The sequence below is a fragment of the Leucoraja erinacea genome, chromosome 24 (genome assembly GCF_028641065.1).
Source record: "Leucoraja erinacea ecotype New England chromosome 24, Leri_hhj_1, whole genome shotgun sequence".
Taxonomy (NCBI): Eukaryota; Metazoa; Chordata; class Chondrichthyes; order Rajiformes; family Rajidae; genus Leucoraja; species Leucoraja erinaceus.
In genome coordinates this window covers 18,081,447-18,108,170 of record NC_073400.1, presented here as the reverse complement: position 1 = coordinate 18,108,170, position 26,724 = coordinate 18,081,447, and the positions used below count along the sequence as shown (strand labels likewise).

General features: G+C 44.4%; 1 protein-coding gene across 1 annotated transcript in view; it reads right to left on the bottom strand.

Annotated features, from left to right (window-relative positions):
* kif21b (kinesin family member 21B) overlaps positions 1–26,724 on the bottom strand; it is a 113,633-nt gene that overhangs the window by 63,664 nt on the left and 23,245 nt on the right. The window contains exons 2-6 of the mRNA XM_055654621.1: positions 14,797–15,019; positions 13,323–13,505; positions 10,605–10,754; positions 8,240–8,374; positions 6,046–6,213 (exon numbers count right to left, since the gene is read on the bottom strand). Coding sequence (XP_055510596.1) covers positions 6,046–6,213; positions 8,240–8,374; positions 10,605–10,754; positions 13,323–13,505; positions 14,797–15,019 — 859 coding nt within the window. The remainder of the gene's footprint in view (positions 1–6,045; positions 6,214–8,239; positions 8,375–10,604; positions 10,755–13,322; positions 13,506–14,796; positions 15,020–26,724) is intronic.

Below are 26,724 nucleotides of genomic sequence, written 5' to 3'. Positions count from 1 at the left end.
GTGGGGTTAATTTAAACATAAATTTTATCAGCGTCACAAAACAATGCAATAACCAGAGAGTCTCTGTCTCTCTGTCTCTCTCTCTCTGCTCTCTCTCTCTCTCTCTCTCTCTCTCTCTCTCTCTCTCTCTCTCTCTCTATCCCTCCCCCACCCAAGTTGCACCAGCTTCTCGTTTTCACCCAACAAATAGCTAACAATGGCCTGTTTCCTTTATCGTTGTTACTTTTTTGCACATTTCATTAATTGTTCATTATCTCTCTATATGATCGTCTATATCTCGCGTTTCCCTTTTCCCTAACTAGTCTGACGGAGGGTCTCGGACTGAAACATCACCCATTCCTTCACCCCAGAGATGCTGCCTGTCCCGCTGAGTTACTCCAGCTTTTTGCGTCTATCTACAGTATCCCCCTTAAACATTTCCACCTCTAGAGTTCCATGAACGAGACACAAGGAAGTCCGGATGCCCTTGTCTCCTTTTGATCTCTAGTCTTTGTCTGAAGAGCAATTTAAAGTTTTCAGTCTGAAGAAGTGTCCTGACCCAAAACGGCACGTCATCATGTTCTCCAGAGATGCTGCCTGATCCACTGATTTACTCCAGCATGTGTCATTTTGTTTGTAAACCAGCATTTGCAGTTCCTTGTGTTTCTAGTCTTTGTCACTTACTCCACCCATCTGCAAATATACGCCCATCACCTGTATCCACTTATCACATGCCAGGCTTTGTCCCACCTCTACCTCTTTTCCAGTATTCTCCCCCAACATCGCTTGGTTACCCAGGATCGAATGATGTAGGTAAAAATGGCCTAATTCTGCTCCTATGTCTTATGAACCCAAAATTTGTTGGATATGTGGAGAAGGCTGTCAAAGGATACAGCGGGATATAGATCAGTTGCAGATATGGGCAGAGAAATGGCAGAGATAAGGCACGTGTAAACAGAATAGGCAAGCAGAACCTGTTTCCCAGGGTAGAAATGTCAAGTACTAAAGGGTACAGCTATAAGGTCAGAGGTGAATTGTTTCAAGAAGATGTGCAAGCCAATGTTTTTTAACACAATAGATGGCGAGTCCCTGGAACATGTTACCAGAGATGGTGGTGGAGGCAGATATGGTAGTAATGTTTAAGAGACTTTGAGATGCCATGATCATAGTGAATGGCAGTGCTGGCCCAAAGGGCCGAATGGCCTACACCTGCACCTATTGTCTATTGAGCTAGGTACATGGATATACAGAGAATGGAGGGAGATTATTCACCTGTAGGCAGAGTAAATTAGTTTAACTTTCATCATGTTCGGCGTGCACATTGTGGGCTGAAGGGCCCTTTCCTGTGCTGTACTGTTCTATGTTTTAAGAGTTTAAGACCCAAATCCAAAAGTCATTAAGGTGTGATAGAATATTAACACCTGTGCACAACACTGCAATAATACAATGCTCAAAATACATTTAAAATGTAATTGGTTAAAAAACTAAAGTAACGTTAAAGCTTTTTCATTAAATCACAAGCATTTACCATAAAATGAACAATGTATTGTTACTAATGCTCTGTGGAGTTTAGCAATTTTCCTATTTTTTTCACAGCCAAGCATATTTCTGTTGGTTAATACAATGGAGACAGCTGAGCCTGGATAACCCCCAAGAGTCTGTATCAGTAATGCCTGAACTCCTACAATGAAGAGCAATTTTATTGTTATACTAGACTAAGTGGGACCCGTTGGGTCCCATGTTCACACGGGAGGGCTGGTCCCCCGACGCAATATTCCACCTCTCCACCAATTCCAATATTGGTGGCCATTGGGGGGGCTTTCTGGAGCGCTGGTATGGGTTCTTGGGGTGGCAGCTCAGTCCCTCAAGCCTGATCTGCTGGCACCTCACTCACAGCTGGTGGGCTGGCAGTTGACTCATGGCTATTCCTTCAAATTCCATTTCAAGCTGGGTGCAAGGCTACCAAATTCAAATCCATTTACCTACCATTCCAAGCAGGGTGTAAGGCCACAAAATTCAAGTGCAGTTTCATTCCATTTGAAACAGGGTGCAAGGCCACCAAATTCAAATGCAGTGTCATACCATTTCATGCAGGGTGAAACCACCATAAAACCACACAAAACACCAAACTCACAGTTCAGTAGACATTCAGTGTGTTCAGTTGATTCACAGCTCAGACAGAGTCGTGACCTCTCCCTCCCCCATCATGCAGAGACTAAGCCACACCCACACTACCGGGTTTTATAACCCCTCCCCCTCACACCAGAAAAGGTGTGGTCTTCTTGGCGTGATTGACAGGAGAGAGATTCTCAACATTTTTTAAACACTAATAACAATTTTATTTTTCATTGATGGGAAGAATTCTCTGCACCTGCTCAGCGGAGGGGAACTGAGTAAGATGGCCAATAATCACAGCCGTAAGTGATAGCGTTTTATCTAAAATCAATATACAGTGCAAACAGGAAGTAAGTGCATTTGCAGTAGTGCTTTTTAACTTCAAGCCAAAGCACCCAAGCCACCATTTACAGTAAGTAGTGCCTTTCAACTTCAAGCCAATGCACCCAAGCCACCATTTGCAGTAAGTAGTGCCTTTCAACTTCAAGCCAAAGCACCCAAGCCACCATTTGCAGTAATTAGTGCCTTTCAACTTCAAGCCAAAAGCACCCAAGCCACCATTTGGAGTAAGTAGTGCCTTTCAACTTCAAGTCAAAGCACCCAAGCCACCATTTACAGTAAGTAGTGCCTTTCAACTTCAAGCCAATGCACCCAAGCCACCATTTGCAGTAAGTAGTGCCTTTCAACTTCAAGCCAAAGCACCCCGCCACCATTTGCAGTAAGTAGTGCCTTTCAACTTCAAGCCAAAGCACCCAAGCCACCAACTGCAGTAAGTAGTGCCTTTCGACTTCAAGTCAAAGCACCCAACCCACCATTTGCAGTAAGTAGTGCTTTTCAACTTCAAGCCAAAGCACCCGCCACCATTTGCAGTAAGTAGTGCCTTTCAACTTCAAGCCAAAGCACCCGCCACCATTTCCTGTAAGTAGTGCCGTTCAACTTCAAGCCAAAGCACCCAAGCCACCATTTGCTATAAGTAGTGCCTTTCAACTTCAAGCCAAAGCACCCAAGCCACCATTTGCAGTAAGTTGTGCCTTTCAACTTCAAGCCAAGGCACCCAAACAACCATTTGCAGGCAGTGCATTTTTACTTCAAACAAACCATATTTTCACTTTCAACATTTGTTCAGTGTTATTCAGAGCTTGACCCTTTGGCTTCATCCATCTTGCAGAGACTGAGTGAGGCACACCACTTCCTGGTTTTATAGTCTCTCCCCCTCCCTCCAGCAGGGGCAGCAGAGAGAATGGTGAATTTTTTAAAAACATTAATATCTCTCTGATTTGTCATCGATGGGAAAAAACCTCCGGTCCTGGAGGGGGAGGGGGGCTCTGAGCGAGGTGGCCAAAAATGACGGCCGTAGGTGGCGGTGTTCTCTCAGAAATCGCAGCACAGCGATCAAGATCAGACTTTTAGTAATATAGATAGATATAGACCGAGCATCCACGCACTCACTACCCCCATTGTTAAAAAAAAATGTCCCCGCACATCTCCTTGAAACTTTTCCCCTTGCACCCTAAAGCTGCACCTTCTATTCATTGGCATTTGCACCCTGGGGAAAAGGTTTCATAAGTCATAGGAGCAAAATTAGTTCATTTGGCCCATCAAATCTACTCCACCATTCAATCATGGCTGATCTATCTGTCCTCTCAATCCCATTCTCCTGGCTTCCATCCATTACCTTTGACTCCCTTACTAATCAATAACATGTCAATCTCCACTTTAAAAATATCCAATGACTTGGCCTCCAGAACGATCTGTGGCAATGAATTCCACAGATTCACTACTCTTAGACTAAAATGTATCCTTATTTCCTTTCTAATGGTATATCTCTTTATTCTGAAGCTGTGCCCTCGGGTCCTAGACTCTCCCACAATAAGCTTCTAATGGTCTATCCTTTCTATGATTCTCATAATTGTATTTTGATATGACAAAACACCGATCCCTTTGCATAAACATACATTACAAAGAAGTGCAAGATCAGATGATGCACTTCATGAACCTTATAACAGCAGAAGTCATGCTGCATAAATGACGCAGAGTATAATTTTGCCTCATTATCTCATCGCATTAAAACGTGCAGTGTCTTTTTCAACAAGCCGCCTACTCTCTGCAGGTGTAAACATATACTAGGCTCTATAACTGGTCATTAGCAACATGAATTCACAAATATTTCTCGCCACTTTTTCCTTGTTAAATCCACAAATAAATTAATTGAAAATAAGCATTTGGAAACAATACAATAACTTCCATACAAACACTTTTTAGACTCATAGACTTTTGGAGATGCAGCGCGGAAACAGGCCCTTCGGCCCACCAAGTCCATGCCGACGTGCGATCTCCCCGTACAGTAGCACTATCCTACACACTAGGGACAATTTACAATTTATACCACTGCGTTGGAGGAAACTGGGGCTCCAGAGAAAACCCACAAGGTCACGGGGAGAATGTACAAACTCGGTACAGCCAACATCCCTAGTCAGATAGAATCCAAGTCTCTGGCACTGTGAGGCAGCAGCTCTACCGCTGCCCCACTGTGCCGCCCCTATATTGCTGGCTTTTTCTGGAACCAGGTTGTCTTTCTACTTCAATAACCATGATTTGTCAAAGTTTCTCTGACACCTGCTCTTCTAACTCCAGCTTCAGTACTGAAAATTGAAATCTGCAAGCATTGCCCAGGCACTATTCCTCATGGCTAACAGCAATAGAGCGTGGCATCTCTTTGGGTGCTCCACCCGGGGAAGCATCTGCTACATAAACCTAACCCTAAGCCGAGACAATTTTCTATCGTTTTGTTTCCTCCTCTTATATTCCATGGACTTAATGACAAACAGGTTAAGTGGCACTATATTCCACTCAGTCAACAGATCATTCGAAAATGCAGAGTTCAATTGCGTTAGTGCACTGACATGCTTTCATTAGAAGCTTTACTTATCTCTAAAGAGTGCTGTTCATTCAAGTTGCAATAGTTTGAGAATTTACATAACTTGAGTGTCTGGTTAATTTTCTTGGAATGTTACATATAGGCCAAAGGGGCCTCTTTCTGCACTGTAAGTGTAAGCTTGCAATGATCCCGACACTAACTTTGATAAGTAGAAACAATGAACTGTAGATGTGTATGATGGAACTGCAGATGCTGGTTTATACCGAAGACACAAAAAGCTGGAGTAACTCAGCGGGACAGGCAGCATCACTGGAGAGAAGAAATGGGTGACGTTTCGGGTTGAGACTCTTCTTCAGACCAGTTAGGAATAAGGGAAATGAGAGATATAGACGAGGAGAGATAAAAAACAATGAATGAAAGATATGCAAAAAGGTAACAATGATAAAGAAAACAGGACATGTTTGTTGGGTGAAAACGAGAAGCGAGTGGTGGGGGAGAGATAGAGAGAGGGGGAATGTCGGGCTACCTGAAGTGGGAGAAATCAATATTCATACCACTGAACTGTAAGCTGCCCAAACAACATATGAGATGCTGTTCCTCCAATTTGCATTTATCCTCACTCTGAGAATGGAGGAGACCTAGGACAGAACTTTTCGTGTGGGAATGGGAGGGAGAATCAAAGTGTTTAGCAACCGGGAGATCAGGTAGGTTCAGGCGGAATGAGCGAAGGTGTTCAGCAAAACGATCGCCCAGTCTGTGTTTGGTCTCGCCGATGTATAAAAGTCCACATCTGTGTTTGGTCTCGCCGATGTATAAGAATCCCTGGACAGAGTCAAGGGAGGAGGTATAGGGACAGTTGTTGCATCTTCTGCGGTTGCAGGGGAAGGTACTTGGGGAGGGGGTTGTGATCCAACCAAATAAGTCACCCATCATTTTTCTCCAGAGATATTGCCTGACCCGCTAAGTTACTCTAGTACTTAGTAACTAACTTTGATAAAATTGGATGTCAAATGTATGGAGAAGTTGCATTAATTTCAGTAGATGAAAAGTTGATATTTCTGTGTATTCCTTACCAGACCACAGTTGATGGAGATGCCTTCTTTGGCCCTCTCTCCTGTGGCTCCTGTCCGCTTCAGCCTTTCTGAACCGGCAAGGTCAACAAAGTGGAATTTGGCTGTAAGTGTTTCGTACTCATTGACGGGCTGTGATTCATGTACCACTCCGTTTATCTCTCCGTTCACCTGAAGGACAAACATAGCACAGCAATACAAATGTGAGTTATTCATACGGATTAGTACGAAATGTAGAAACAAGGTACTGCAGATACCGCCTTACACAAAAGGACACCGGGGTGGCACAGTGGTGCAGCAGTAGGTTTGCTGCCTCACGGTGCCACAGATCCTGTGTTCGATCCTGACCTCGGGTGCTGTCTGTACGGAGTTTGTACGTTATCACTGTGACTGTGCGGGTTTTCTCCGGATGCTCCGGTTTCCTCCCACATCCCAAAGACGTGCGTGTTTGTAGGTTAATTGGCTTCTATAAATTGCCCCTAGTATGTAGGGTGCGAAACTGGGAAAGCATAGAACTAGTGTGTGGGTGATTGTTGGTTGGAGCAGACTCGGTGGGACGAAGTGTATCTCTAAACTAAACAGGCAGAAAGTGTTGGTATAACTCAGGGATCAGGCAGCATCAGAACATGGATAGGCAGTTTTGGGTTGGGAACTAATTAGTCTGAAGAAGGGCCCCAACATATCACCTGTCCATATTCTCCGGAGATTCTGTCTAACCCACTGAGTTGCAGGCATAGAGAGCTGAAGGGCCCTTTCCTGTGATGTGCTGTTCTATGTTCTTAGTTTTTGTACAGATACAGCATAGAAGCAGGTTCTTCGGCCCACCGTCCATGCCGACCCATTCACACTAGTTCTATTATCCCACAAACTTCTATAGAGGTTGCCTCCAATTAAAATAAATAGAACTAACTCACAATATATATAAATAGAATCTGCTTTTGAATAAATAAGTAACTGCCCTGGCAATATCTGGGTCACAGAGTAAAAAATCATCAGTATTTTCCAGCTATATGGGGTGGGAATATAATGCAAGCGGAAACAACGAGAGGCCCAAGATCAGATCCCTGGATTAGGCCTAAACAAAACGTCTATCACCATTCAGGAGTGAAAAGTTGTCGGCTGTGTAAGTTACCAAATAATAATACCAGATGGCTACAAGCAAAAATCTACTACAGAGATATAAGGAACTGCAGAAGCTGGTTTACAAAAAAGACACAAAGTGCTGGGGCAACTCAGCGGGTTAAACAACATCTCTGGAGAACATGGATAGGTGACGTTTCAGGTAGGGACTCTTCTTCAGAATCAGTGAAGTAAATGCTTTGGAACATAGAACATAGATCAGTACAGCACAGGAACAGGCCCTTCAGCCCACAAAGTCAGTGTCGAATATGATGCCAAGATAAACTAATCTCCTCTACCTGCACTTTTCCACATCATAAGTTCATAAGTTCTCAGAACAAAATTAAGTCATTCAGCCCATCAAGTCTATTCTGCCATTCAATCATGGCTAATCTATCTTTCCCTCTCAATCCCATTCTCCTGCCTTCACCCGATATCCCGACACCCTTACTAATCAAGAATCTCTCCATTCCCTGGTTAAAACTGAAAAAAGGGTAGAACTTTAACAAAGGAATACTTAGGAATTCATTGCAATAGCATGAAAATAAAACTAATTGGATTATCTGTTCCGCAATTTTTCAGTGTCAAATGCACCTAAATGGGGCTAGCTTAGATGGGACTAGCTTAGGCATGTTGGTCGGCATGGGCGAGTTGGGCCTGTTTTCATGCCGTATAACTTGGACTCTATGCCTGCATCTTTCAACTCTTCCAAAAACTCTTGTCCAAAATAAAAATAATAGCACTCAAAATATTTCATTGTACTGCAAAAAGTATTGCAAAAAGTACAGAAAAATGAGGAGGAATTTCTTGCGTCAGAGGGTGGTGAATCTGTGCAATTCTATGCCACAGACAGCTGTGCAGGCCAAGTCATTGGGTATTTTTAAGGCGGATATTAAAAGATTCTTGATTCGTAAGGGTGTCAGGGGCGAAGGTGAGTGGGGTTGAGAGGGAAAGATAGATTGAATAGCAGAGTAGACTTAATGTGATGAATGGTCTAATTCTGCTTCGATAACTTATCATTCCTTTCCACTAGAACTTGGAAATACTTTTCAGCACTAATGCTGTGTGAGGAACATACCATGTCTTGTCTTGGGCAGACCCTCATTTGGCAGACGTGGATTGTGAAAATAGCATGGGAGCGCGAGCTCTCAGCATTCATCTGTGTGCTCGCCGTGGTTCGAGCAAGAGCCCCCAGCTTCAGGCACTGGATCATCTGAAAGACAAAGTCAAGAGGGGTAACTACCTGCTCCCCACGGACTTGAATTGTTCATAAACCATTGGACGTTCCCAAAAACCAGACAACATTCTCCAACAATAAAAATGGGAGTCTAAAATTATTTCTGGATATCACATCCCAAAGGGTAACAGTTGAAATATAATACAATGTCCTAATGCAATCAAGGCTGTTTAAAACTCAATTTTAGGTTGCCGACAGTCATATACGCGACAGCGATACATTCCCTGCCGCCCATCTATTTGTCCTATCATCCCTTCCAAAGCATGGTACACAACCTACGACCCAAAGTGCTGGAGTAACTCAGCGGGTCAGGCGGCTCAGGAGAACATGGATTGGTAACGTTTTGGGTCCGGACCCTTCCTCAAAGGGGTTTGGGGAAGAAACCTGGAAGAGAGGTGGGGTAGGACTAAGCCTGGAAGGTAAAAGGTTGATACAGGTGAGGGGGGACGTGTTTGATAAAGAGATATTTGGACAAAGACCAGAGATGAAAAGACAGAAGGTGTGAGACGAAAGGATAGAAGAGTTTTGAATTGTGAAGCGAGAAGAAGGAATGTAATAATAATAATAATAATACATTTTATTTAATGGGCGCCTTTCAGACATCTCAAGGACACCTTACATAGTAATCGGAATAAAAACATATAATCGGAATAAAATAAGTAATAAAGACATCATAGAGACACAAATTAAAAACAGAATTCAATCCAAAAACAGAAAATCAAAAACACAGTGTGAAGAGAGAGTAGCGGCAGCCAAAGCGCGCCAGCGTACATTCTCCCTTCACGGCAGCCATCTTGGACACAGACTTACAGGATTATAATTAGACAAAAAAATCATCCCCCCCACAGTGGATAGCACTGTGGGGGAAGACACAATGTCCAGTCCCCACCCCATGTTCACCCCAAAGTCAAGCCTATTGAGGCCACCGCAAATGCCTCTACGGAGGCCCGATGTCCCTGGCCGTTCTCACCGGGTGGTCTTGCCCCGGCGTCGGGAGAGTCCTTTCGGCGGCTGGGCCACCTGGAACGGCCGCTTCCTGGTTGGAGCCCGCGGCTGCCGAAGCCGACAAGGCCGCGCCGGTTTGGAGCTCCCAGGCTCCCGATGATAAGGTCGGCGCCGCCTCTCCGCACTGCCGCCTCTCTGCTCCGCAGACCCGCAGCCCGGAGATGTTGCTCTCGGCGGTCCAGCTCGCCAGAGCTCCAGCGCGTCGCTCCAGCGTGGCGACCCAGGCAAGGCATCACCCCCTCCGCTCTGCTGTAGCGCTCCAGCGCTGTGCCGCCGCCGAGGCCGAGGTGCTGGGCGGTCTCCGCCAGGAAACGGCGCTCCAAGCCCGCTGGTAGGCCACGAGGACAGGTCGACGGGCAGCCCGGAGAAAAGGGTGCCACACCGACCAGGTAGGGACCTAGAAATAAAGTTACATCTACCCCCCACATTAAAAAGACCATATCCCCTACAAACAAAAAACAGGACTCACTAAAAACTATAAAAAAAACGAAATTAAAATGGACGTGCTGGCTAGCAGCTGTTCACCAAGATGGCTCCTCCCTCTATGGAGGGAGGGGAATGTAGGTGGAAGGGGAAGGGGAGAGGCGAAATAGTTGCAAGTCCAGGTAAACCAACATTTGCAGTTTCTACGTGGTACATAACTTGCTGCTTAGAACCACCACTAAAATAGATAAAATGGTGTGAAAGGCAAGTCTGAAGCAAAGGAGCCAGCCTCTGCTAGTTTGGATCTTGTAATACGTTGGCCATGGGTCTTGTAACACAAGTTGGCTGTGGATCTTGTAACACAGTTGGCTATGACAGCAGAGGTTGGGGAGGTAGATGAGACAGGTACTATAACAACATCTGAAAGCCATTGGACAGAAACATAGATAGGAAAGATGTAGAGGGATATGGGCCAAACACGGGCTGGTGTTGATGGGACATCTTGATATGCATGGGCAAGTTGGGACGAAGGGCCTGTTTCAATGCTTGATGACATATATGTAATCATGACTACGAGTACATATATCTCACAGATATATGTTAAATGACTTCATGACATATGTGTACTCATGTTTCAGGTTTCAAACAGCAGCCAACAAATAAAGAACTTGGACCAAGTTACCAAATGTAATTGATTCATTGCCAGAATCCATTTGAAGAAGTTTCAAACGATTGATCAGAAATGTTACATTAGGCTCAATTTGTTTTACTCACTGACCTCTTGATCGGAGTTAACAACACGTGAAACTGCCCCACTGGTGTAAATGTTTCCGTTGGCACCTTCATGGATTTTAATATTCGACTTCCTATGGCGTGAATCCAATTCTCGTGTACTGTCAAACAGATCCAAGACCTCTTCATTGTAGAGCTGCAAAGGAACAGAACAAAACAATACGTATGAGCACAAATAGTATGGGTGGCACAGTGGCGCAGTGCTGGAGTTGCTGCCGTACAGCGCCAGGGACCAGGGTTTGATCCTGCTACCTGCACGGAGTTTGTACGACATTCTCCCTGTGACCTGTGTGGGTTTTCTCTGGGTGCCCCGGTTTCCTCCCACACTGCAAAGACGTATGGGTTTGTAGGTTAATTGGCTTTTGTAAAGATTGGAAATTGTCCCTGGTGTGTAGCAGGATAGTGCTAGTATGAGGGGATCGCTGGTCGGCGTGGACTCGGTCCTATTTCTGTGCTGCACCTCTAAACTAGACTCTAATCTAAACTAAAGGCAAAAGTCACAGAAGTTTGGCAATTTCCTCAATTTGATTGCTCAATTTTACTTGCAATGTTTCAAACTTTTCAGTTTCAGATCCTATCGAGCCACTAAACTATCAATTGACAGAGCTAACACCATTCTGGAAGACTGACCTCACTGAGGTAGTCAACTGTGGAATGGGTTAGGTAGTTTTAGAAGCAGGTACCCCCATCAGGCAAGATTGTACATCAGGAGCTGGAGGGGGAGGTGGCCAGAAACACTGACAACGTGCATGGACAGAACATGCACATGACTTGTACTTAACTTAGTTTAGTTTATTATTGTCACGTGCACCGAGGTACAGTGAAAAGCCTTTTTGTTGTGTGCTATTCAGTCTGCGGAAAGATTGTACAGACTAAGTTGAATCAATTGTCTGTAGTTTATTTTACTTAGTAGATATTTACATAGTTAACTGCTTAGTACTGCACACTGGAAGCATAGGTGGTGAGAGCAGATATTGAGCAGGTGATGAGCCTTTCCGAGGTGTCTTGACAGTGAAGGGAGGTGCCCACTTGATATACTGACATCTTCACACCTATTTTTTGTTGCCCCATAGTTTAACTGTGTAAAGGCATTTTAGATTCTCATGTTGCATTGGGATTGGGTTTCTTGTTTAAACATTTAGCTTGTGTGTTTGTTGAGAGCTTATTACTGAATATGAAGTTAGTTAGTGTCCTGTAACATAAGTGTAGTTACGTAGTTTAGATACAACTTTGGCTTTGGGCCTGGTTTTCTTGGTTGTCCTGGTGTTATAGCACAAGTACTTTGTGTTTTAACAGTAGTGATTACAATCAAGCCTGTATTGATTGCAAACAATCCTGTATAGATACAGGATAAACGGAATACAGTCTCGTGCAAGATAATGCCCAGTAAAAACTGATTAAAGATAAGGTAGATGGTCGGTCAGGACCACACTCTGGTTGGTACAGGGAAGGAACTGCAGATGCTGGTTTAAATCAGACAGACACAAAAAGCTGGAATAACTCAGCGGGTCAGACAGTATCTCTTTTCTCCAGAGATGCTGCCTGACCCGCTGTTATTCCAGCCTTTTGTGTCTGTCTACACTCTAGTTGGTGGCTGGTTCAATTGCCTGATAAAAGCTGGGGGGGGAAACTGACAAATAGGAGTATTTCACCATTCCTCTTGATCTCTACTTCTTTAGGAGACTCTCTGAGCAAATTTGGCATGTCTCCGTGGACTATTATTAACTTCTACAGATGCAACATAGAATGCACACTGTCGGGTTACATCACAGCTTGGGTTGGGAGCAGCTCTGCCCAAGACTGCAAGAAATTACAGAGAGGGTTACACAGAAAAGCTGGAGAAACTCAGCGGGTGCAGCAGCATCTATGGAGCGAAGGAAATAGGCAACGTTTCGGGCCGAAACCCTTCTTCAGACATCAGAAATTACAGAGAGTTGTGGATGTAGCTCAGTCCATCACATAAACCACACACCTAACTTCATCTACACTTCACGCTGCTACAGGAAAGCAGCCAACATAATCAAAGAGGTTTTGGGTCCAGAATCTTCTTCAGCCAAACACTGGTACAACAGATAGTGCAACGAGAAATATACCAGCGTGCAGAGTATAGTTTGCAGCATTAGATTGTTACCGTTACTGAGGAAAAAGTCCAATGTCCACAATGAGGTAGTTTGGAAAATCAGGACTGCACCCTCGCTTATGGGAGGACCGTTCAGTAGTCTTTTCATTGCACCAGACAATAAGCTAAATCAAACAAAACATAATAGAGGGGAAGAAATTTCAGAAACAAGGAACTAACTGTAGATGCGGTTTGTATAAAAGGGCACAAAGTGCTTCAGGAACTCAGCAGGTCAGGCAGCATCTGTGGAGGGAATGGTCATGTAACAATTCGGATCGGGAACCTTATTCAGACTCTATTCCAGATTTCACCCAACACTCCTACTACAATCAGTCTGAAGAAGGGTCCTGATCCCGAAACATCACCTATCCATGTTCTCCAGAGATGCTGCCTGACCCGCTGAGTTACTCCAGCCCATTTTTGTCCTTTTGTGTAAAGCAGCATCTGTGGTTCCTTGTTTCTGTAACTCTGCACTCTTGTCCCTCTCGACTTGGTATAAGAATGCAGGTCCAAAAAGGTGCAGTCAGGTGAAATCTGGCACACTTGGGTTCAGTTATCTAAGATATAATGAATGTGCCTCCGTACCTCCAGAAATTGAGCAGTGACTTTAAACTCTGGCGCTTGGCTTCCGTTGTCCTGGGCAGCTTGCTTTCGCTCTGCAATCCCCTCGAAAAGATGCTTGACCGCACGAGGAATTATTCCTTGCTCCTCCACCATTATGTTCACATTGAACCCAGTGCCCATAGTGTACGTCTTGCCAGAACCCGTCTGAAATCAGAAGGTACACGAGACAGAAATCTTCAGAAACAACTTAGAAATTGACACCTGACAAGAAATTACTCCAGAGATACTGGGAACAATCAGTCTGAAGGAGGGTTTTCACCCGACACGTCGTCTATCCAATCCCTCCACAGATGCTGCCTGTTCACACCTATTTCTCCACTCCCTCTACATTCCTTCCTCTAGCTTCACAATTTGCAACGCTTCAATCCTTTTGTCTCACACCTTCTGTATTTTCACCTGTGGTTTTTGTCCAAACAGTACATATAAAATTCTTAAAGGATTGGACAGGCTAGATGCAGGAAAAATGTTCCCGATGTTGGGGGAGTACAGTTGTAGGCCATTTAGGACTGAGATGAGGAAAAACTTATTCACCCAGAAAGTTGTGAATCTGTGGAAATCTCTGCCACAGAAGGCAGTGGAGGCCAATTCACTGGATGTTTTCAAGAGAGTTAGATTTAGCTCTCAGGGCTAAACAAATCAATAGATATTGGGAAAAATCAGGAACGGGGTACTGATTTTAGAATGATCAGCCATGATCATATTGAATGATGGTGCTTGCTCGAAGGGCCGAATGGCCTACTCCTGCGCCTATTTTTCCATTTTCTATGTAATTAGCTTATCAAACAACCTTCCTCACCTGTGTCACCTATTACCTGCTAGGCTTTGTCCCTCCTCCCTCACGTTCACCCCCCCCCCCCCCCCCCATCGCCAGTCTGAAGAAGGGTCTCAATCCGAAACGCCACCTATCCATGTTCTTCTGACCCGCTGAGTTACTCCACCAATTTGCAGTTCCTTGTTTCTACATTTTGCTGTCTGACTCATAAGTTTCTCCAGTGCTCTGTTTTCCTTACATACCTGCATCTTATGATTTCAAAACCATTGCTGCTACTTGCAAGTATCAATGCATTCATTGGTAATAGCTTGGCGACTGGTTCTTCTTATATCAATGGTATGATTATATCTACATTTAAATTTGTAGTTAACTGGCTCTTATTATCAGGTTACATTGATAAACTATTTGCTTAAAGTGGTTCCCCTGAAAAGAAAATGAAAAAAAGCCGAATGAGCTAAAACATTTTAAAAAAAAATTTCATTCAACTCCACAAAGCTTATTACACAAAAGGACACAAAGTACTGGAGTAACTCAACGGGTCAGGCAGCATCTCTGGAGAACATGGATAGGTGACGTTTGCGGTTGAGACCCTTCTAATTAGCTACGCCACATTTTTAACCACCTACAGTATTATCTTTCTGGAGCATTGGTGTTTGTTCTTACCTGTCCATAAGCAAACACGGTTGCATTGTATCCTTCGAAGCACCCTTCCACCAGTTTACCAACACAGGATTTATAGATTTCATTTTGTCTGGCATCCATATCAAACATAAAGTCAAATGTGAAAGGCTTGTCTTTGCCCATAATAACTTGTGGCTCCCCTGGTGTCACTAATGTACAGATATGGCATCCCTCAATCTTCTCTTTGGCTGACTGTGGACGAATTCTGTGGCAAGTATATACAACACAAGACTGTCAACATCACAAATTTATTTGTTACTTTCATTTTCAGTAACGATCGAATATCATAAAAGAAACTCTTTCAAAAGGAACGCAGCACCAAATATTTAAAAGTATTTATTTTGTCATTCACATTAATTAAATAATGCTTTCATTAACATTATATTTAAACATGTTACAATTTCAAAAAATGGCACAAAGTGCTGGAGTCATAGCCCTGTCCATACGAGTTCATTCCAAGAGTACTCCCGAGGTTAAAAAAAAAAATCAAACTCGTGGTAAGCACGGAGAATGAATGTAGCGGGTACGTCGGAGCACTGGGACGTCTCTTAGCGCTAACGGCAGGTACTCGAGAAGACTCGCTAATGGCAGGTAAGCACGGGAAGACTCGTAAAGATTTTTCAACATGATGAAAAATGTCCACGAGAGCCCCGAGTACCGACGAGTGGCCATTACCGTAAATCTCCGAGTACGAATCAGGGCAAACTCGGGAGAACTCTTGGAATGAACTCGTACCGTGGGACAGGGGTTTAACTCAGCAGGTCGGGCAGCACCTTTGGAAAACATGGATTGATGACGTTTTGGGTCAAGCCCTTTCTGTGGGGTGCTCGCGTATAATCGACTAATCCTACCACCACAGGTCAAATTTTCTCCCTGTGGCCAGGGCTTTGGAACTCCGCACCCGGCCTAAGCTGGCAGATCCATTCCCAGCCGACTTCCGCAGCAGACCTTGTGGGTCGGTATCTCAGCCTCTCACCAAGGCCGTGACCTCTGTCAGTCCGGCAAGGCTCTATAACCAAGGGTGCTGGAAAACCGGTGGTGGCCTTGTAGTAAATTGCTCTGAACTCTCCACTCCCTCCAATAGTTGCTGTAAACCCATCAACCTAAGCCCCATCAAACTATAAACGTTATGACATATTTTCTATCATGTGCAGTTTAAGCCAATTCATTTCCCAGTGGCTTTCCGTACTGCAAATCCCTTTAAGGTCAAAGTTCTGTTATTGTTTGAAAATGTGCATTGAAAAAAAAACATGATTCTTTTATTAAATCAATCACAGCTGCAAAACTCGCTCATCTTATTTATTTCTGCAAAAATCCTATTCCAGGAATGATGGGAATGAAGACTGATGATTTGTTTCCCCCTGTAATAATTAATAGTCTTGGTTGAATGCAGTTCCAGGAACGAAGGAGTAAATCATTAAAACGGAAAATAAACTAACGTTGATCTTTATTATGAAGCATAGAACAATGCCAAGAAACACAGCAGTACACAGTAGGCAGTTAAATTTAGCCGGCATTAAAATAGCAATGAAAATCAATAGTCACATACTTAGATTCCTTATAAAATAAGTTGAATATGGCAAAAACTCATTAAGCATGTATGCACGCACCACCACATTCAGGAACAGCTTTTTCCCCTTTCAGACAAACCTTCTATAAGCTAACAGATTAGTTGTGATCTTCCAACCTACTTCATTGAGGCCCTTGCACTTTTTCTCTAACTATAATGCTATAATGCTGTAACATTATATATCTTTCCACTGCCTATATATGCTTTGATTAAACTTTGATTGAAAGTTTGATTTGATTTGACTGGACAGCACACAAACAGAACCTTTTCAGTGTATGATAGCACACAGTGGCGACAGCAGTAAAGTTGCTGCCTTAAGAGCCGGTCGCACTTAGGCAATTTTTCAGTGGACTGCCGGTGACTGTCAAGTTCGCGGCACTCGCCTGAAAAACCGGGAACTGGATCAGCGACTGTCAAAGTGGACACGCATACACACACATCGCAAAGGCGGGGGCCAGGGAAAGCGGAGGAGCGCTGTCTGAAATTCACACGGTGCAAAGTCAAGGTGATACAGACACACACCGCGATGAACAGGAAGGTTAAGACGGCTAGCACAGTGTACAGTAAGTCCTTTAAAAGAGGGGGGGGGGGGAAAGGGGGGAGAAGGAGTGGAGACACATTTTCAGAAGCCAGACAAGTTTTAACAAGCCAGAGATACACAGCTGTGACGTTTGGCAGGCATTTAACATTACCGGTCGGTTATCCTTGGTTCTAAAATCTCGTGCTTACGTTTTTTTCCCCCAAAGACCCCAACGTCTCACCTCCAACAGCAGCAGAAAGCAGGCAAATGATCGCCGAGCTCGGCTTGCGGCTCACGGCCGTTGCGGATCCAGATCCGCCCCCACTCCTACTGCCAGAGCGGGACCAAGACGATTGGAGATAGACACAAAATGCTGGAGTAACACAGCGGGACCGGCAGCATCTCTGGAGAGAAACAATGGGTGACGTTTCGGGTCGAGACCCTTCCTCAGACTGAAGAAGAGTCTCGACCCAAAACATCATCCATGCCTCCTCTCCAGAGATGCTGCCGGTCCCGCTGAGTTACTCCAGCATTTTGTATCTATCTTCAAATGACATCACGCGCTCTAGACGGCTGTGCGGACACATGATGACGCGCGCGACCGTCGTGCGTCAGTCACTACCGGCCTGTCACGTAAATGACGGCCCAAGTGGGGACAGGCCCTTAAGGCTACATTTATCCATCAGTCTCATATACTTACAATAACATTTAGAAAGCTTACTGAATACTTTGGGGTTTTAAATAGACTGATGTTTATAATATTTTTGCAATCCAACATTGTTGTGGCCTAATTGACTGTTCAAACACTTTCTGCTTTCATTTTAAGTTCCTATTGAAGCTGCAATCGAGCCATCAGGAAAGGTTTGGTCAATTGCTTCCTCTTCCTTTCATGTGGAGGCGGATATCCTTTTAACTGGAGATGTCTCCCTTCCAGAGCCAATCTTTTAACTGCTTTTTATTTGAAGAATGTATGGAATGGGAGAATACATTTGTATGCATTATTAAACAACGTAATACCAACATGAACAATTAACACAAAGTGCAGGAGTAATTTATGGATAGGAGACATTTCAGGTCAGGTCAGAAGAAAGGTCTCAACCTGAAACATCACCTACCCAGAGATGCAATGTTGTGTCTCCCCATAATAACTAATTATCTATAGAACAGAACAGCACAGGAACAGACCCTTCTGCCCACGATATCTGTGTCAAACATGATGCCAGTTTAAATAAATCTCAGAGATACATTGAACTACAATCCCTGCATTCCTTTTCTGTTTACAAGAAAACACAAAGTGCTGGAGTAAATTTCTGGAGAACGTGGATAGGTGTTGTTGCAGGTTGGGACCCGTCTTCAGACTGATTGTGATGGGGAAGATTAATAATAATAATAATAAATATTTAGATTAGCACACAACAAAAGCTTTTCACTGTACCTTGGTACGCGTGACAACAAACTCAAAACTCAAACTTGTCCAGCAGGTCTTGGTATCAACCAATTACAATCTCAATTGGTTGATACTGTGAAATTCTTGCAATTACAATAGAAAGCAGCAACCTCTGGGTGAATGTCAATTTGGCAATAATCCCAGCTATCATTAAAATTCTTTAATAAAGAACTGCAGATGCTGGAAAATTGAAGGTAGACAAAAATGCTGAAGGAACTCAGCGGGTGAGGCAGCATCTATGGAGCGAAGGAAATAGGTGAAGTTTTGGGTTTAGACACCTTCTTCAGACTAGAATTCTTTGTAGCATTCTCTCCTCATTGAAGCAGCCACACCTCACGTTAGTCTATTCACTTAAAAATCATGCAAAGCCTGATCACCATGCACATGACATCTGCTAAGCAAACAATTACAGCAACCTCATTAGAGAATCCAGTTAAAATCATGCCCACTGCTAGGTTTCAGCACATTCCGATATATATTGCTCTGAAGCCTGCTTGGGCAGCACGATGGCGCAGCGGTAGAGTTGCTGCCTTACAGCACTAGAGTCCTGCGTTCAATCTTGATTACGGGTGCTGTCTGTACAGAGTTTGTACGTTCTCCCTGTGACCATGTGGGTTCTCTATGGGTGCTCCAGTTTTCGCCCACATCCCAAAGACGTGTAGGTTTTGTCGGTTAATTAGTCTTTTGTGTCACATGTGTACTGATATACAGTAAAAAGCTTTTTTTGTTGCGTGCTATCCAGTCAGCGGAAAGACTATACATGATTACAATCAAGCCGTCTACAGTGTACAGATACAGGATAAAGAGAATAATGTTTAGTGCAAGATAAAGTCCAGAAAGGCCGATTAAAGATAGTCCGAATCTCCAATGAGAACGATGGTAGGTCAGGACATATTCATGCACATTGGTGCAGGTGTTAGAGTTGGTGATAGGATGGTTCAGTTGTCTGATAACAGCTGGGCTGAAACCGTCCCTGAATCTGGAGGCATGTGTTTTCACAATTCTGTACCTCTTGCTTGATGGGAGAGGGGAGGAGAGAGTGTCCAGGGTGAGACATCCTTGACTATACAGGTGGACTTGCCGAGGCAGCGTGATGTGCAGATGGAGACAATGGAAGGGAGGTTGGTTTGCGTTATGGTCTTGGCTATATCTACGACTCGCCGGAATTTTTTGTGGTCTTGGATGGAGCTATCCTCAAACCATGGTGTGAGGCATCCCGATAAAATGCTTTCCATGGCACATCTGTTGAAGGTGGTGAGAGTTGTTGAGGATATGCTGAACTTTTTAAGTCTGGTCCAGCCCTTGCCTTTTTGCCACACAAAAGTTGAGCAAAATCAGTGCGCAGACATGCACTACACTGAGGGACATCAGAGTGCCCTTGTACTGCACATTATTCTCAAAGTGTATCAACTGGGACTGGTTTTAACGACTGTAGGTTAGAACCTTTAGTCCTGAGAAGTGTCCTTGCATGCTTAATGCAAAATCTTTCCCACTTTAAAGAATAACATGTATTTTTCATCAGAACGAAGGCAAAGCATTAAGATGATTGCATTCTGCAAAAGCATTTATGCATTTTTAAAACATTAATAATCAATAAATTGACTTTAATGTTGCAGTGCAGTGGATTTCTAAAAGCACGCCATTAACAACAGTGTACATTAATGGCACTAAATGAGCTGGATGTGGTTACGTTTCTGGACAAGTGCTTTCACATTTAAAAAGACTGCAAAGTGACAAATGAGCAAGAGTAACTTGGAAACTGACGAGCTGCTGACTGGACAAAGAGCAACTCCAGCCCAGTGTTTCAGTATCCTCAAGGGACCATGATCATTGACTTGCCAGGAGTTTCCTCATAACATTACAAACTGCAACTAAAGAACTACAATAAAACTCAATACAGGAAACCATGGCAGTGTTCGGGGAATGTGCATCAACGATTATTTTAATTGAAATAAATGAATAATACTTCACATATTCATGCACATTGGTGCAGGTGTTAGAGTTAGTGCCTCACAGCGCCAGACCTCGCGTGCTGTCTGTGTGGAGTTTGCACGGCTTTGGTTTCTTCCTACATCCCAAAGACGTGCGGGGTTGTAAGTTAATTAGCCCTCTTTAAATTGCCCCTAGTGTGCAGGGAGTGGATGAAAAACTGGGATAACATAGAGCTAGTGTGGACGGGTTACGGATGGTCAGCTTAGACTCGATGGGCCGATGGGCCTGTTTTCATGCTGTATCTCTAAACTAAACTACGTAGTCAAGCTGAGAACTCACTTCATCTCTAAGCACTGGCCACAAATTTTCAAATCTAAAATTCCAAACCTTTGTATTTTGTGAATGACTTGACAATGAGTTCTTCGTCTCAGTTCTTCAATACATGCAAATTACGTAGTTCAATTCCAAATTATTTGTTGCCCGTCTCCATTGAAAGGTCATTCAGTAAAGATCTGGCCTTTGTTATTTTAATTGTTTTAGTTTTTTAGAGATACAGCATGAAAACAGACCCTTCGACCCACCGAGTCCAAGTGGACCATCGATCACCTGTACGCTAGTTCTATGTTATCCCAGTTTTGCAGCCTACACACCAGGGGAAATTTACAGAGGCCAATTAACCTGCAAACCTGCATGTCTTTAGAATGTGGAACTTCAGCCTTATCAATGAGTCCCTGTTCAATCAAGATCCGGCCCATTTCTTCCTCCAAAATCCAGCCCTTCATCTCGTGACCCTACCCTCAATGAACAACCTCTCTGCCCGACCACAGGTCCAACCCTCCTCCACCCTAGGATTCTCTCAACCACATACCCACACTCACAACCCAAGGTCTGTCTATTGTGCCTCAACACTGACAAAGCTAAAACAATAAAGGCCTTTGTGCATGGTACACAAAAATGCTGGAGAAACTCAGCAGGTGCAGCAGCATCTATGGAGCGAAGGAAATAGGTGACGCATATATCCCTCCCACCTCCATGTCACCTATTTCCTTCGCTCCATAGATGCTGCTGCACCCGCTGAGTTTCTCCAGCATTTTTGTGTACCTTCGATTTTCCAGCATCTGCAGTTCCTTCTTGAAGGCCTTTGTGCATGTTTGTCTGTTTGTGTTGAATCTTGTGCTTTGCAATAAGGAGGTACACAAAGTGCCACAGATACCCCCTTCAGGCACAGTGGTATCAATCACTCCCTTAAACAGTCTCAGTCAGTATGTATTAAAGATTAAAAAATACCTTTATATACTCAACAGTGCAATAGCTAAACCAGGCCTTGAACACTGCAACTACTTAGAAATATGGACGGTCTTTGTACCGAGGTGAATAGATCAACTGAAATCTGTGTTTGGTCTCATTGGTTTTTGAAGTAGGCTGCCATTGAAGATTTGTTTTATTTGTTTGATAAATGCTGACAGCCTATTGCTCTGTACTCACTCTCTCTCACGCTCTCCCTCTCTCACTTCCCCTCCTTCTCACCCTCTCTTCCCTCTCACTCTGTCCACTCTCCCCCCACCTCTCCCCTCTCACTTTCCCCATCTCTCCCTCTCCTCCTGTACCCTCATCCACTCTCCCCCTCTTCCGCTCCCTTCCATTTACCTCCCTCGCCTCCTCTTCCTCCCTCCACCTGTCCCAACTCCCTCTTCCCTCTCTTCTCACCCCTCCTCCCATCTTCCTCCCTCCCTTCTCCCCCTTGCCCCCTCTCCCTTCCTATGACCCCATCTCTCCATCTTCCTCCCCTCATCCCTGCACACTCTTCCCTCTCCGTCTCTCCCCATGTTCTCCTTCGCTTTCCTTCCCTCTCCCTCTCTCATCCACCCCTCTCTTCGCTCTCCTCCCCCTCCCTCTCGTTCCCCTCTACCACCTCTCTCTCCCTCCCACCTCCAACCCATCACTCAGGGTTACACTGCACAATCTAATAATCATAATCATAATAGTACTTTATTAGCCAAGTATGTTTTGCAACAAATGAGGAATTTGATTTGTCATACAGCCATACCAATAAAGAGCAACAAGACACCCAAATATTTTTTTAACATGAACATCCACCACAGCGACTCCCCCACACTCCTCACTGTGATGTAAGGCAAAAAAGCTCAATCTTCTTCCCTTCTTTGTTCTCCCGCGGTCGGGGCACTTGAACCTTCCGTTGTCGGGGCGATCTTGGCTCCCGCATCGGGGGGGGGGACCTCAACTACCCCTACCACGCCCCCCCCTCCCCCCTGCCGGGCGTTTGGACCCCGGATCGGGGCGATCTTGGCTCCCGCATCGCGGGATCTCAGCTCCCCCCGCGCCAGGCGATCGGACCCAGGATCGGAGTTAGTCAAACCTCCTGCGGCTTGGAGTTTCCCGACATCAGACTCTACGCGAGACTGTGAGCTCCTCGATGTTGAAATCATCGTTCCCAGGCAAGGGATCGCAGGCTCCGATGGTAAGACCACGGCCCCGTGGTGGAGCTCAAAGTCAGTCTCGAGCAAGGCCGCCAGCTCCATGATGTTAAGCCGCAGAGCGACCGGTGATACAATCCGGAAAACAATCACATCTCCAGCAAGGTAAGAGATTGAAAAAAGTTTCTCCCCACCCCCTCCCCCAACATAAAACCACCCAGAGAACATTAACACATACTTTTAATACACACTAAAAATAACCAAAAAGAGGAAGAGACAGACAGACTGTTGGCGAGGCCGCCATGGCCAACCTTCAACATGCTTTCATGGTGCTACATTGATGAACAATCAATGACTATAAAGTAATTAGACAAGCGATATGACAGTTCATGACAATGGTGTACGATGCGGTTAATGCTGCCAGGTGATTTTGCAGTGACACTGAAGACTAAAATCTGATCTCTATTACTCACGCAGATTGCTGGTTTCAATCAGACATGGGCCATTAGGATTATTTTGCAAATCCTTATTTTCGTAAACACCGTACTTCCTGTCGCCAAACTTAATAATTTCCTTTAAATGGAGGGGATTTCCTGTGAATACTTTGGACATTTTATATCGTCTGTAAGTGAAACTGCACATGTAGAAGTTTCTACATCAAATGGGGTGGTAGCTGCAGAAAACATTTTTTGTGAGTTTAACTAAGCTTGAGGTTTCTAGTTTCCTTCAAACCTCATAACGGTGCAGCTGTCATGTGGCACACACTTAATGTCTTTGTGTACGATGCCCATTTAATGACACGCATCTTATATCTTACAGGTTTTATATCTGGATACATATTTTAGAATTGTTGGCATGAAAAAAATAACAGTCATTTATTGCATTTATCTTTAAACGATAAAAAAAGAATCTTCGATGTCAGCCTTCTTCCTGTTTGATCAAACCAAGTGGCCAAACCATGACTAAAGGAGGAAACGTTTTTGCTGTGCTTTAATTGTTGGCCTGTTTCAACACTACTGATGTGACACTTACAGTACGTAGAGTGGTGGAGAAAAGATGGATTGGAGCACCTCAGGGTAGCACAGTGGCGCAGCGGTAGAGTTGCTGCCTCACAGCGTCAGAGGCTCGGCTTTGATCCTGGCGATTAGTGCTGTCTGCAGGAAGTTTGCACATTCTCCCTGTGACCATGTTGGTTTTCTCCCGGTGCTCCGGAACCCCCCACAAGGCACGCATGTTTGTCGGCCACAGTAGAAATTGTAAATTATCCCTTGTGTGTAGGGTAGTGTTCCTGTAACGTGGATCGCTGGTTGGCGTGGACTCGGTGGACCCAAGGGCCTGTTTCCACGCTGTATCGTTGGAATCAGTCTGAAGAAGGGTTCTGACCCGAAACGTCACCCATCCTTTCTCTCCAGAGATGCTCTCTGACCCACTGAGTTACTCCAGCACTCGGTATAAACCAGCATCTGTGGTTCCTCCCTACAAACCTGAGCATCATTTATGACTTAGTTTAGGACCATTCTGGTGCTGTGGGAAAGGTGAAAATCGGGTGAGAGATGTTGAAACAATGAGTGATGGGAGAGAGTATGGATCTAGGGAACAGATGCACGTTACTAGAAGAGACAATGAGGTGAATTGTTTGTTGCAAGGATGCCTCCAACCAAGTCACTAATGCAATTTGGCTTCATGTACACCAGAGAATTAATCTCCAACGGTTACAGAGTTAATGAATGTGTCAGAGTTGCCATGATGGATGCTTTGGGACCGGACACGCTGACAGCTTTTAATTATTCATTTGGCCACGCAATCTTGTTGCCATGGGAACAGAATAATGGTATCAGAATTAGATATTATTTCACAACATAAACATCAACTGAGAAATTCTATTAGATCGCAAAATGACGTTTAGTTTAGGAAAGAACTGCAGATGTTGGTTAAATCAAAGTTAGACACAAACTGCTGAAGTAACGAACAACCCGAAACTTCACCCATTTCTTCTCTCCAGAGATGCTGCCTGTCCCCCTGAGTTACTCCAGCATTTTGTGTCTACCGACGTTTAGTTTAGAGTTACGACATGGAAACTGGCAAATTCAGCCCATTGAGTCCGCGCCGACCAGCGATCTCCAAACACTAACACTGTCCTACAAACACTAGGGATAAATATTTTTTTTTTACAGAAGCCATTTAACCTACAAACCTGCAGGGGAAACCAGAGCACCCAGAGAAAATCGACACGTTCACAGGGAGAACATACTGACAGCACCGTTAGTCAGGATCAAACCCAGATCTCTGGCGCTGTAAGGCAGCAACTCTGCCGCTGCGACACTGTGCCGCGCACATTGTGATGACTTTGTTTGATCATTAACCAAATATAATTAAACCACAATAACCTTCCTAAGCATGATGTACTTCTATACAGACTTGAACAGTGATGTCAAACAATATTGAACACATGCTTTTGCAACCCTTCCACAAAATTCATTTGCGCATACATGGTCTGCAAACAGTTCAAACCACTTGTACAGAAGTTTAGTTTAATTTAGAGACACAGCCCCTGGGGACAGTGCTCTCTTCGGGCCTCCACCGCCGACAGAATGCACCCTCCTCTTTCACCCGCTGCTGCTTCTTGCTGTGGCGATGCCTTTGTCCGCTCCTCGCTCCGTCTTCGCCGCCTGCTTCTCCCATCACTCTGACCACTTGGCCTCTACCCCCGCCCCCCACGCCCCGTCCTCTCTCTACCACCGCCTCCTCCACCTTCTCCCCCAGAGTCGCGACATCCTCCACCTTGGACTCAACAGCAGGTGAGAGATGAGGGAGCCCCATGGTGACCAAGAGCGTTCTGTCACTGGTGCTGTCTCCGGGGGTCTACAACCTGAGCCGCAACAACAGCCATGTCAGTAGGACTCTCTGTTGCACCATGCGAGTTGGGAGTGGGGTCGGAAGACAGGGGTCTAAACTGCCGGGTAGACGGTGCAATCTGGTCCTGGACACTCCCACTAGTGAAAACATCCTCTCCACATACACTCTATCCAGGCCTTTCATTATTCAGTAAGTTTCAATGAGATAACCCTTCATCCTTATAAACTCCAGGTAATCCAGAAAGGTTCTGGAACCGAGGGTGCCGGAAAATCAGTATTCAACCTAAACTTCAAACTGGCCGATAAAATATTACTCTTCCCTATTACCCCATGAGCCATTATTATTGATTCTTAACAACTGTTCTGTGTGCTCTGGCTTGTATTCCATTTCAGCTCACGCTTAAAAATACTTCTTCCCAGTTAAAGAGTATGCCTGCCTCAGAAATAACTCAGGAAGTCAGCCCAGCCTAGCCCACATTTATCTCGAAGTAGTCATTCCAATCTGCAATGGACATGTCACACCCAACTGTTCACACACCACAAAAGGTCAAGGCTCAGAAATACATTTTCTTAAACCTGCAAAAACTAATGGAAAACCCATTTTCTGATATCCTTAACCATCCTTTTGTAAATCAAGAATCAAGTGGTTAATTGTCATATATGTACCGATCGATAGTCGTCAAGGACTCGAAAATAAACAAACAAAAAAATTTGGAGGAACGAACTGCAGATGCTGGTTTAAACCAAAGATAGACACAAAAATCTGGAGTAACTCAGCTGGTCAGACAGCATTTCTGGAGAAAAGGAATATGTGGCGATACAAAAACTATTATTCTACCATACAACCTTTTTGTGCACTACGCTATAAAATTCTATCAAAAACCTTTTCATTGAACCTAGTAGATAACAGCATTTTTCTGACACTAATATGAAGGTAGCACAGCACGTACAATGACAAAAGTCATGATGTGACTAATTGACAATATCTGCATGTATTTATTTGTCCCCCAACTTTTACCCTGTATTAGGTAAGATAATTCACCCAATGCAGCAACAGTTTTTTTTTTGTTTTAGAGATACAGCATAAAAACAGGGCTGAAGATAGACACAACATACTGGAGATACTCGGCTGGTCAGGCAACATCTCCGGA